At 42.4% G+C, this 12,428-nt stretch overlaps 1 protein-coding gene across 1 annotated transcript; it reads left to right on the forward strand.

The window, feature by feature from the left end:
• Positions 1–914: 914 nt before the first annotated feature.
• On the forward strand, positions 915–6,869 carry LOC120027136 (arginine-hydroxylase NDUFAF5, mitochondrial-like). The gene is made up of 4 exons (XM_038971992.1): positions 915–1,104; positions 1,262–1,322; positions 1,497–1,573; positions 6,457–6,869. The coding sequence occupies exons 1-3, from the start codon at positions 949–951 to the stop codon at positions 1,550–1,552; spliced, it is 273 nt and encodes a 90-aa protein (XP_038827920.1). The 5' UTR covers positions 915–948; the 3' UTR covers positions 1,553–1,573; positions 6,457–6,869.
• Positions 6,870–12,428: the final 5,559 nt, after the last annotated feature.

Consider the following 12,428-nt stretch of genomic DNA (forward strand, 5'->3'; position numbering starts at 1 on the left):
CTGATGGGGTACAACAGTTGAACTAAGCTTATGAGGCATTTATTAGCTGTATTTGTCAATAATCAATGGGTACATATTCATTTATAAGTCCAAAAATGGATGTAGTAACTGCAAATTGCCCCTTTAAGATAGGGAAAACGTTAACTCACTATGTATGGCTGAATATTGAATTGTGCTTTTCTTTTCAGGAAGTAGTTGAGCAGCTCTTCTTAATTGACATCTCAGAAAAGTCTTTGGTGAGTTAAATCTTCTCCTTAAATCCTTTTAAATTACTAATAGGAATTCTAATATGTAATTCTGTTAGAACATCCATAGCTTAGTTGGAATGATTGTGTTTATGAGCAGAGACCACTAATTATAGATCAATAGATTGATAGAATGGTCTGTAAAATCATGTTATGGAGGGACTTCTGTTTTTTTCTGGATGATCTAACGCTCTTCTCGCTCCTCAGAGAAACACAAGAGAAAGTGAGATCCCTACCCGCTGTGTCATGGCCGATGAAGAGTTTCTGCCCTTTAAAGAAAATACATTTGATCTGGTGGTCAGCAGCTTGAGGTGATTTGGCCCTGTAGATGTTGCTGACATAATTTTCGATTTGAGCCCTCCAGGTCATATTTCCCAGGGTTTTGTATGGCTTGCTTGCAGCACGCAATTATCTAGTACTGTATGTTTCTCCTGTTTAGCCTACACTGGATCAATTATCTCCCTGGTGCCTTGAGACAGATAACTGACAGCCTCATATGATTTTTTACATCAGTACTTTGTCTATTGCCTTTTGCAGGCTGTTTTTACAAACATGTTACCTTCTTATAACATAATTACACATAGGATTCAGGATTAAAACAATCCTGGTTCTTCAGTCTGTATCGCTGTGCTGTCATTCTAATCCATCTCCTTTCCCAAAGATCAACCAGGTCCTGAAGCCAGATGGGGTGTTCATCGGGGCCATGGTGGGCGCGGAGACCCTGTACAAGCTGCGCTGCTCCCTGCAGCTGGCTGAGTTCGAGCGGGAAGGGGGGTTCTCCCCAAACGTGTCCCCCTACACGGCCGTCACAGACCTGGGCAACCTGCTGGGCCAGGCAGGCTTCAGTATGCTGACAGTGGTGAGGTCTTGGGTTTCCTCGCCATATATATACAATATAGGCTAATATGAATGTTTTATTTCATTCTGTGGTCCTTGCTGTGATACTAGCGATTAGCACAAAATTATAATGTTTGTGTTTGCGGCAAGCGATAATATTGCATTTTATTTTTCTGTAGGACATTGATGAAATTCAAGTGCACTATCCTGAGATACTTGAGGTCATGAGTGACCTGCAAGGTAGGTCTACTGTATACCACAGTTATACTGTTGTAGATCTGTGCTTTTTGTTCATACTGAGTTTTTATAGTTTAATTGTTTCTATTCATCATCTCATAGGTAATTGTCTCACTAAACATTAAATCATGTTTAGTGCCTGAATGCTGAGTTTTCACCGTTGTTTCAACTCTCCAGGGAGAGCAACTGCGCTTGGAACAAGAAGTCCATGTTGCACAGAGACACCATTTTAGCTGCAGCTGCAATCTACCAAGGTGAGCTACATAGTGGAGAAAGACATACTTGAAACGAAACCGTCTTATACTATTATTATCATCCATACAGTGCATTCGAAAGTATTCAGACCGCTTGACTTTTTCCACATTTTGTTATGTTACAGCCTTATTCTAAAATTGATTAAATCGTTTTTTCCCCCTCATCAATCTACACACAATACCCCATAATAACAAAGCAAAAACAGGTTTTTAGACATTTTTGCACATTTATTACAATAAAAAAAGGAAGTATCACATTTACATAAGTATTCAGACCCATTACTCAGTACTTTGGCAGCGATTACAGCCTTGAGTCTTCTTGGGTATGACGCTACAAGCTTGGCACAACTGTATTTGGGGAGTTTCTCCCATTCTTTTCTGCAGATCCTCTCAAGCTCTGTAAGGTTGGATGGGGAGCGTCACTGCACAGCTATTTCAGGCCTCCAGAGATGTTTGATCGGAATCAAGTCTGGGCTCTGGCTGGGCCACTCAAGGACATTCAGAGACTTGTCCCAAAGCCACTCCTGCTTTGTCTTGGCTGTGTGCTTAGGGTTATTGGCCTGTTGGAAGGTGAACCTTCGCCCCAGTCTGAGGTTCTGAGTGTGGCAGGTAGCCTTGTGGTTAGAGCATTGGGCTAGTAACCGAAAGGTTGCTCGATCGAATCCCCGAGCTGACAAGGTAGAAATCTGTCGTTCTGCCCCTGAACAAGGCAGTTAACCCACTGTTCCTAGGCCGTCATTGTAAATAAGAATTGGTTCTTAACTGACTTGCCTAGTTAAATAAAAATGTTCTCATCAAGGATCGCAATTGGATATCACGAAATTGGGGAGAAAAAGGGGGTACTTAAAAAAAAAAAAGATGAACAAAGTACATCTTCCATGTTCATCTTCCATCTTCCAAGGCTCTCTTTGTACTTTGTTCACCTTTATTTAAAAAAAAAAATGTTTACCCCCCCTTTTCTCCCCAATTTCGTGATATCCAATTGCGATCCAATTACGATATTTTCTCATTGATGCAACTCCCCAACAGGCTCCGGAAAGTCATGCGTCCTCTGAAACATGACCCACCAAACCACGCTTCTTAACACCCGCCCGCTTAACCCGGAAGCCAGCCTCACCAATTGAGCGCAACAAGCCAAGTAAAGCTCCCCCGGCCAAACCCTCCCCTAACCCGGACGACGCTGAGCCAATTGTGTGCCGCCCTATGGGACTCCCGATCATGGCCGGTTATGACACAGCCTGGGATCGAACCCGGGTCTGTCGTGAAGCTTCAAGCACTGCAATGCTGTGCCTTAGACCGCTGCGCCACTCGGGAGGGCTCTGTTCATCTTTCTCTTGATCCTGACTCGTCTCCCAGTCCCTGCCACTGAAAACATCCCCACAGTATGATGCTGCCACTACCATGCTTCACCGTAGGGATGGTGCCAAGTTTCCTCCAGAAGTGATGCTTGGCATTCAGGCCAAAGAGTTCAATCTTGGTTTGCCAAACTCCAAGCGAGCTGCCATGTGCCTTTTACTGAGGAGTGGCTTCCGTCTGGCCACTCTACCATAAAGGCCTGATTGGTGGAGTGCTGCGGAGATGGTTGTCCTTCTGGAAGGTTCTCCCATCTCCACAGAGGAACTCTGGAGCTCTGTCTGAGTGACAATCGGGTTCTTGGTCACCTCCCTGACCAACGCCCTTCTCCCCAGATTTCTCAGTTTAGCTGGCCAGCCAGCTCTAGGAAGAGTCTTGGTGGTTCCAAACTTATTCTATTTAAGAATGATGGAGGTTAATGTGTTCTTGGGGACCTTCAATGCTGCAGAAATGTTTTGGTACCCTTCCCCAGATCTGTGCCTCGACACAATCATGCCTCGGAGCTCTATGGACAATTCCTTCAACCTCATGGCTTTGTTTTCCAAATCATGTCCAATCATTTGAATTTACGACAGGTGGACTCCAATAAAGTTGTAGAAACATCTCAAGGATAATCAATGGAAACATGATGCAATTTTGAGTCTCATCGCAAAGGGTCTGAATACTTATGTAAATAAGGAATTTCAGTATATGTATAATGTACAAAAATGTATTAAAACCTGTTTTCGCTTTGTCATTATGGGGTAGTGTGTGTATAGTGATGAAAATGTGTAATTTAAAAATAAAAAAAAGATCAATTTGAGAATAAGGTTGTAACGTAACAAAATGTGGAAAAAGGTAAGGGATCTGAATACTTTTCAAATGCACTGTGTGTGTGTGTGTGTGTGTATATATATACATACACACACTACGTGGCCAAAAGTATGTGGACACCCCTTCAAATTAGTGCATTAGGCTTTTTCAGCCACACCCGTTGCTGACAGGTGTATAAAATCGAGCACACGCAATGCAATCTCCATAAAAAAACATAGGCAGTAGAATGGCCCGTACTGAAGAGCTCTGTGACTTTCAATCTGGCACCGTCATAGGATGCCACCTTTCCGACAAGTCAGTTTGTCACATTTCTGCCCTGCTAGAGCTGCCTCGGTCAACTGTAAGTGCTGTTATTGTGAAGTGGAAATGTCTCGGAGCAACAACGGCTCAGCCGCGAAGTAGTACAGTAGGCCACACAAGCTCACAAAATGGGACCGCCGAGTGCATAAGCGCTCACCGCCATTGGACTCTGGAGCAGTTGAAACGCGTTCTCTGTAGTGATGAATCACGCTTCACCATCTTATCTTGCAGTCCGACTGGCGAATCTGGGTTTGGCAGATGCCAGAAGAACGCCACCTGCCCCAAAGCATAGTGCAAAGTGTAAAGTTTGGTGGAGGAGGAATAATGGTCTGGGGCTGTTTTTCATGGTTCGGGCTAGGCCCGTTAGTTCCAGTGAAGGGAAATCTTAACACTACAGCATACAGTGACATTCTAGACGATTCTGTCTTTCCAACTTTGTGTCAACAGTTTGGGGAATGCCCTTTCCTGTTTCAGTATCAAAATGTGCCCAAGCACAAAGCAAGGTCCATACAGCAATTATTTGTCAATCGGTGTGGAAGAACTGGCCTGCACAAAGCCCTGACCTCAACCACCTTTGGGATGAATTGGAACACCGACTGTGAGCCAGGTCTAATCGCCCAACATCAGTGCCTGACTTCGCCAATGCTTTTGTGGCTGAATGGAAGCGAGTACCCAACATCTAGTGGAAAGCCTTCCCAGAAGAGTGGAGGTTGTTATAGCAGCAAAGGGGGGGACCAACTCCATATTAATGGCCATGATTTTGGAATGAGATGTTCAAGCAGAAGTTGTAGATGTAGGAGAGTGTTGGAAAAGTGCACAAGGGGAGATGAGTTTTGTAAAATAAGGTAAAATAATGTTAAGATTTGAACACATTTAACACACACATACACAGATGTACAATAGAGTGTCTAGTTTGAGAAACAGACTCCTCACAATCCTCAACTGGCAGCTTCATTAAATAGTACCCGCAAAACGCCAGTCTCAACGTCAACAGTGAAGAGGCGACTCCGGGATGCTGGCCTTCTAGGCAGAGTTCCTCTGTCCAGTGTCTGTGTTCTTTTGCCCATCTTAATCTTTTATTTGTATTGGTCAGTCTGAGATTTGGCTTTTTCTTTGCAACTCTGCCTAGAGGGCCAGCATCCCGGAGTCGCCTCTTCACTGTTGACGTTGAGACTAGTGTTTTGCGGGTACTATTTAATAAAGCTGCCAGTTTAGGACTTGTTAGGCGTCTGTTTCTCAAACTAGACACTCTAATGTACTTGTCCTCTTGCTTAGTTGCACACCGGGGCCTCCCACTCCTCTTTCTATTTTGGTTAGGGCCAGTTTGCGCTGTTCTGTGAAGGGAGTAGTACACAGCATTGTACCAGATCTTCAGCTTCTTGGCAATTTCTCGCATGGAATAGCCTTAATTTCACAGAACAAGAATAGACTGACGAGTTTCAGAAGAAAGTTATTTGGTTCTGGCCATTTTGAACCTGTATTCGAACCCACAAATGCTGATGCTCCAGATACCCTAGTCTAAAGAAGGCCATTTTTATTGCTTCTTTAAATCAGAACAACAGTTTTCAGCTGTGCTAACATAATTGCAAAAGGGTTTTCTAATGATCAATTAGCCTTTTAAAATTATCAACTTGGATTAGCTAACACAACGTGCCATTGGAACACAGGAGTGATGGTTTCTGATAATGGGCCTCTGCACGCCTATGTAGATATTCCATAAAAAATCTTCCATTTCCAGCTACAATAGTGATTTGCAACATTAACAATGTCTACACTGTATTTCTGATCAATGAGATGTTATTTTAATGGACAAAAAAATGTGTTTTTCTTTCAAAAACAAGGACATTTCTAAGTGACCCCAAACTTTTGAACAGAAGTGCATATATATATTTTTTTTATTTATTAAATCCCTTTAACTGAAATTGAAAAAGCATGACCCTCCCCCAATTTCCTCTAGGTACCCATTCTGTAAATTTTGATTCATCCCTAAGCAGAAGTAACTCTTATATCAAACTTCTGCTTTAGAGAAGTGATCACCAACTTTGGTCCTGGAGAGCTGCTGGGTGTGCAGTGTTTTGTTCCAGCCCAGCACAAACACACCTGATTCAACAAATCTTAATGAGCAGATGAATCGGGTGTGTTAGCGCAGGCTTGGAACAAAATCATGCACAACCAGCAGCTCTCCAGGTACCAGTTGTTTTAGATGCTGATACTGTATTTGATTGATTTCCCTCAGAGATGTATGGGATGTGAGAATGGGTCTGTTCCTGCAACATTTGAGATCCTCTACATGAATGGTTGGAAGCCTCATGACTCACGGGTGTGTGATCTTCGCTCATATGTTTGCAAATTACATTTGCGGAAATATAATGTCAATGGTGAAGATGCAATGTTTAATGCTGTTTTGTTCTTGGCAGGCGAAACCAGCTAAAAGAGGCTCTGCGAACGTGTCTTTTGGGGACCTCTCGAAGGTCGGCCAGCCATCAACTAAAGACAAGTCGTAGACGAAACATCTGCAGCCATTGCATAAAGAAAATTAAACAGCAATGAAATTAAAGTACGGGGTAAATTCCAAAGTAGATAGGCGACTGTCTCCCAAGAGATGTCCACTCAATGACATCAGTCAGATGTCACCATTTAGTTATAGTGTATCACTTTACTAATACTATCAACAGAGATTCAGTGTAAGCCAGACAGTGATTGAGAAAGGCTACAACACTGTGTTGTAACAGTGACTGATATACATGCTGCATGACAGATCATTTGTTTCTCACCAATTAATAGCAAATGCATACATTACTTTTATAATTTAGTGTCTTGTGTTCCTATCTTACCATGCTTCATGTTCTTAAAATAAATGCTATGATATTTTATCTCCACTTTATGCCTGATGGATTGTATGTGTACTGTTTATACAGTGTGTACATCTGAAGGTAATGCTGTATGTCAGAAGAGGAAATATTTGTACTCAAATGCCAATTGTGGTGAAAGAGCTCTATTTTCATGTCATCTGACCATAGCACCGCCTGGATTTTGATAAACGGCAAAGGGTATTTGGAACATCAAGAGCATCCTCACTGGTTGCATCACCGCCTGGTATGGCAACTGCTCGGCATCCGACCGTACGGTGCTACAGAGGGTAGTGCGACAGCCCAGTACATCACTGGGACCAAGCTTCCTGACATCCAGGACCTATATACTAGGCGGTGTCAGAGGAAGGCCCAAAAAAGGGTCAAAGACTCCAGTCACCCAAGTCAGACTGTTCTCTCTGCTACCGCAGGGCAAGCGGTACCGGAGCACCAAGTCTAGGTCCAAAAGGCTCCTTAACAGCTTCTACCCCCAAGCCATAAGACTGCTGAACAATGAATCAAATGGCCACACGGACTATTTACCTTGACCCCCCCCCTATTTACACTGCTGCTACTCGCTGTTTATTATCTATGCATAGTCACTTTACCCCTGCCTACATGTACAAATTACCTCAACCTGTAGCCCTACATATTGACTCGGTACCGGTACCCCCTGTATATAGCCTCGTTATTGTTATTTTGTGTTACTTTTATTACATTTTTTACTTTAGTAAATATTTTCTTAGCAGTATTTCCTGAACTGCATTGTTGGTTAAAGGCTTGTAAGTAAGCATTTCATGCTATTCGGCGCATGTGACAAATAAGATTTGATGGCAACCGGTGCTATGGTCAGATGGGATGAAAATATAGCTCTTTGGCCACGCACACCAGTTGTGGGTTTGGTGTTGAAAATGGTAAACATATGGTGGTGCATCTCTGATGTTATGGTGCTATTATGCTTCCACTGGGCCTGAGGCCCTTGTTTAAGGTGTACGGCATCATTAACTTTACAAAGTACCAGGACATTTTACCCAAAACCTGGTTTCCTCTGCCAGGAGGCTGACACTTGGCCGCAAGTGGATCTTCCAGCAAGACAATAACCCCAAGCACACATCAAAATCCACAAATAATATCAAGGATCTGGAAAGATTCTTTCTGCATGAATGGTCTAAGATCCCTCCCACTGTGTTCTCCAATCTCATTAAACATTTTAGAAAAAGGCTCAGTGTTGTTATCCTCGCAATAGTAGGGTGCTGGAGTACTGAAAATGGGTGCCAATAATTTTGACCCCTATCTTTTTTAGATTGTTGAGGTATTAGAAGACAAAGGATCCATCAAACTCAAATGGTGTCATCATGGTGGTCTCTCTCTGACTTGTGGCCAGACTCACTCAGGTGGAACAAACAAACTTGCACCCTTTTTCAACTCGGAATTGAATGTCATTGAGAAAATAGAAAGGTGTCAATGTATCTTTTTCCGACAACATCATTTGTGAATTTCAAAGTAATCCAAGAAGTAACAATATCGTTTTTTTTCTTCATAAGTACAGTGGGGCAAAAAAGTATTTAGTCAGCCACCAATTGTGCAAGTTCTCCCACTTAAAAAGATGAGAGAGGCCTGTAATTTTCATCATAGGTACACTTCAACTATGACAGACAAAATGAGAGAAAATCACATTGTAGGATTTTTAATGAATTTATTTGCAAATTATGGTGGAAAATAAGTATTTGGTCACCTACAAACAAGCAAGATTTCTGGCTCTCACAGACCTGTAACTTCTTCTTTAAGAGGCTCCTCTGTCCTCCACTCGTTACCTGTATTAATGGCACCTGTTTGAACTTGTTATCAGTATAAAAGACACCTGTCCACAACCTCAAACAGTCACACTCCAAACTCCACTATGGCCAAGACCAAAGAGCTGTCAAAGGACACCAGAAACAAAATTGTAGACCTGCACCAGGCTGGGAAGACTGAATCTGCAATAGGTAAGCAGCTTGGTTTGAAGAAATCAACTGTGGGAGCAATTATTAGGAAATGGAAGACATACAAGACCACTGATAATCTCCCTCGATCTGGGGCTCCACGCAAGATCTCACCCCGTGGGGTCAAAATGATCACAAGAACGGTGAGCAAAAATCCCAGAACCACACGGGGGGACCTAGTGAATGACCTGCAGAGAGCTGGGACCAAAGTAACAAAGCTTACCATCAGCAAGGGCATTGAAGATGAAACATGGCTGGGTCTTTCAGCATGACAATGATCCCAAACACACCGCCCGGGCAATGAAGGAGTGGCTTCGTAAGAAGCATTTCAAGGTCCTGGAGTGGCCTAGCCAGTCTCCAGATCTCAACCCCATAGAACATCTTTGGAGGGAGTTGAAAGTCCGTGTTGCCCAGCAACAGTCCCAAAACATCACTGCTCTAGAGGAGATCTGCATGGAGGAATGGGCCAAAATACCAGCAACAGTGTGTGAAAACCTTGTGAAGACTTACAGAAAACGTTTGACCTCTGTCATTACCAACAAAGGGTATATAACAAAGTATTGAGATAAACTTTTGTTATTGACCAAATACTTATTTTCCACCATCATTTGCAAATAAATTCATAAATCCTACAATGTGATTTTCTGGAATTTTTTTTCTCATTTTGTCTGTCATAGTTGAAGTGTACTATGATGAAAATTACAGGCCTCTCTCATCTTTTTAAGTGGGAGAACTTGCACAATTGGTGGCTGACTAAATACTTTTTTGCCCCACTGTATCTGTAATCAGTATTTTAGTCGTTAACAAGTTTTTTGTAATCGGTTACTCCCCAAACATGTTTGTCAGTCAGACATTACACAGCCAATTTACTGAGCAGAGATGTTCATTTGTATACACTTTCTCGTCTTTGGGTATTTCTGCAGTGCCTATTCTGGTAAGTACATTTTGATGTGTTCAAAAGCAATATCTTTCTTTGACGTTGTGGTGCGTGAAAGTATTAAGCTGCGGTGTTATCATGAGCTCAGTATTTGGAGTAAACTACACAATTGTCCACCATCTATTGTGGTATCCTCAGATCTAGACTCGAGATATAGAAGTCATTCTTAATTCATGTTCCTTATGACAGAGATAATCAAGCAGACAGTGCCTGAGAGGAATGCAGCTACCCTGAGCTGGAATCACCCGGTGGGGAGCAGAGAAATAGATGGAAAGAAGGTCGACATTCTCACTGTTCAAGATGAAGTCTACGTCAAATACATTTCTGATCCAGGCAAACATGGTTCAACAACAGACAAAGGCATTGGTTATAGTTAAGATTGAAAACCCCAGACTGGTACATACTACTGCAATAGGCAACCAACGGCAGATCTAAGAGTTACATACAAATCTGCAAAAGAGGTCCCAACCTAACCCACCACAGAGTGGAACCAATATGAATGTACAAAGCAGAACAAATACATGTAGAAAATAGAAGACCAACAACCTCCCATAGCCCGTTGGAAAGTGTGTGTTGCTTTAGTCAATGGTTTTGGAGTTCTTGTGAATGACAATGATTGTCTTCTTTCTGATATATTGGTCAAAAAGGAGAGCTGCAGCCATTGGTGAAACTACTATTGAAGACATCGAGATGGGGCCATGAGTTTGACCACGTGAGTTTAGGGCTCTACAGCGAGGTCATTTTTATTGGTCAATTTCAAGATTGTCAGTTGTTGTATAAATTAATAATCCCTTGTTTCTGTTAGAATATATGAAAAAAAACAAGCAAAGGTTACACACAAGTTAACTACTTGTCTGTCAATATTGTGTGCTAAATTGTAAAAATGTTGTGGCATTTTTTAAACTTGATATGTGCAGCGTCCAAATGATCTTTTCTTGTACTAATAGTACAGTGCATTCGGAAAGTATTCAGACCTTGATTTTTTCCCACTGTTAAATTACAGCAGTATTCTCAAATGGATTAAATCCCTTTTCCCCCTCAATCTACACACCATACCCCATAATGACAAAGCAAAAACAGGTTTGTAGAAATGTTTGCAAATGTATTAAAAATAAAAACGGATATATCACATTTACATAAGTATTCAGACCCTTTACTCAGTACTTTGTCGAAGCACCTTTGTCAGCGATTACAGCCGTGAGTCTTCTTGGGTATGATGCTACAAGCTTGGCACACCTGTATTTGGGGAGTTTCTCCAATTCTTCTCTGCAGATCTTCTCAAGCTCTGTCAGGTTGGATGGGGAGCGTCGCTGCACAGCTATTTTCAGGTCTATCAAGAGATGTTCGATCTGGTTTAAGTCCGAGCTCTGGCTGGGCCACTCATGGACATTCAGACTTGTCCCGAAGCCACTCCTGCGTTGTCTTGGCTGTGTGCTTAGGGTCTTGTCCTGTTAGACTGGGGTGAAGGTTCACCTTCCGAGGCCCTGAGCGCTTTGGAGCAGTTTCATCAAGGATCTCTCTGTACTTTGATGAGGGGAAAAAATTATTTAATCAACTTTAGAATAAGGCTGTGACGTAACAAAATGTGTCTGAATACTCTCTGAATTCACTGTATCTATCTACAGGGAGGAGACCAAGAATCAGATGGTCACTCTGACAGAGCTCCAGAGTTCCTCTGTGGAGATGGGAGAACCTTCCAGAAGGCCAACCATCTCTGCAGCACTCCACCAATTAGGCCTTTATGGTAGAGTGGCCAGACGGAAGCCACTCCTTAGTAAAAGGCACATGACAGCCTGCTTGGAGTTTTCCAAAAGCCACCTAAAGGACTCTCAGACCATGAGAAACAAGATTTCCTGGTCTGATGAAACCAAGATTGAACTCTTTGGCCTGAATGCCAAGCGTCACTTCTGGAGGAAACCTGGCACCATTCGTACGGTGAAGCATGGTGGTGGCATAATCATGCTGTGGGGATGTTTTCAGCGGTAGGGACTGGGAGACTAGTCAGGATCGAGGGAAAGATGAACGAAGCAAAGAACAGAGAGATCCTTGAAAACCTGCTCCAGAGTGCTCAGGACCTCAGACTTGGGTGAAGGTTCACCTTCCAACAGGACAACGACCCTAAGCACACAGTCAAGACAACGCAGGAGTGGCTTCGGGACAAGTCTCTGAATGTCCAAATAAAGGAGTGCCAAGCTTGTAGCGTCATACCCAAGAAGACTCGAGGTTGTAATTGCTGCCAAAGGTGCTTCAACAAAGTACTGAGTAAAGGGTCTGAATTACTTATGTGAATGTGATCAGTTTTTTATTTTTAATACATTTGCAAATAATGTCTAAAAACCTGTTTTTGCTTTTTCTTATGGGGTATTGTGTGTAGATTGATGGGAAAAAAACAATTGAATCAATTTTAGAATAAGGCTGTAACGTAACAAAATGTGGAAAAAGTCGAGGGGTCTGAATACTTTCCGAATGCACTGTAATTCTAGAGGTTCCTATTCATGCAGAAATTGCACATTATCCCCCTGTGTTTATGCCTTGATATAGTTTTTACTTCTTGTATAACTGCATTGCAATAATATATCATTTCCGTTTTATTTTGGACAGTGGACTCTTTATTTCATAGC

This window comes from Salvelinus namaycush, chromosome 2, assembly GCF_016432855.1.
Source record: "Salvelinus namaycush isolate Seneca chromosome 2, SaNama_1.0, whole genome shotgun sequence".
Classification (NCBI taxonomy): Eukaryota; Metazoa; Chordata; class Actinopteri; order Salmoniformes; family Salmonidae; genus Salvelinus; species Salvelinus namaycush.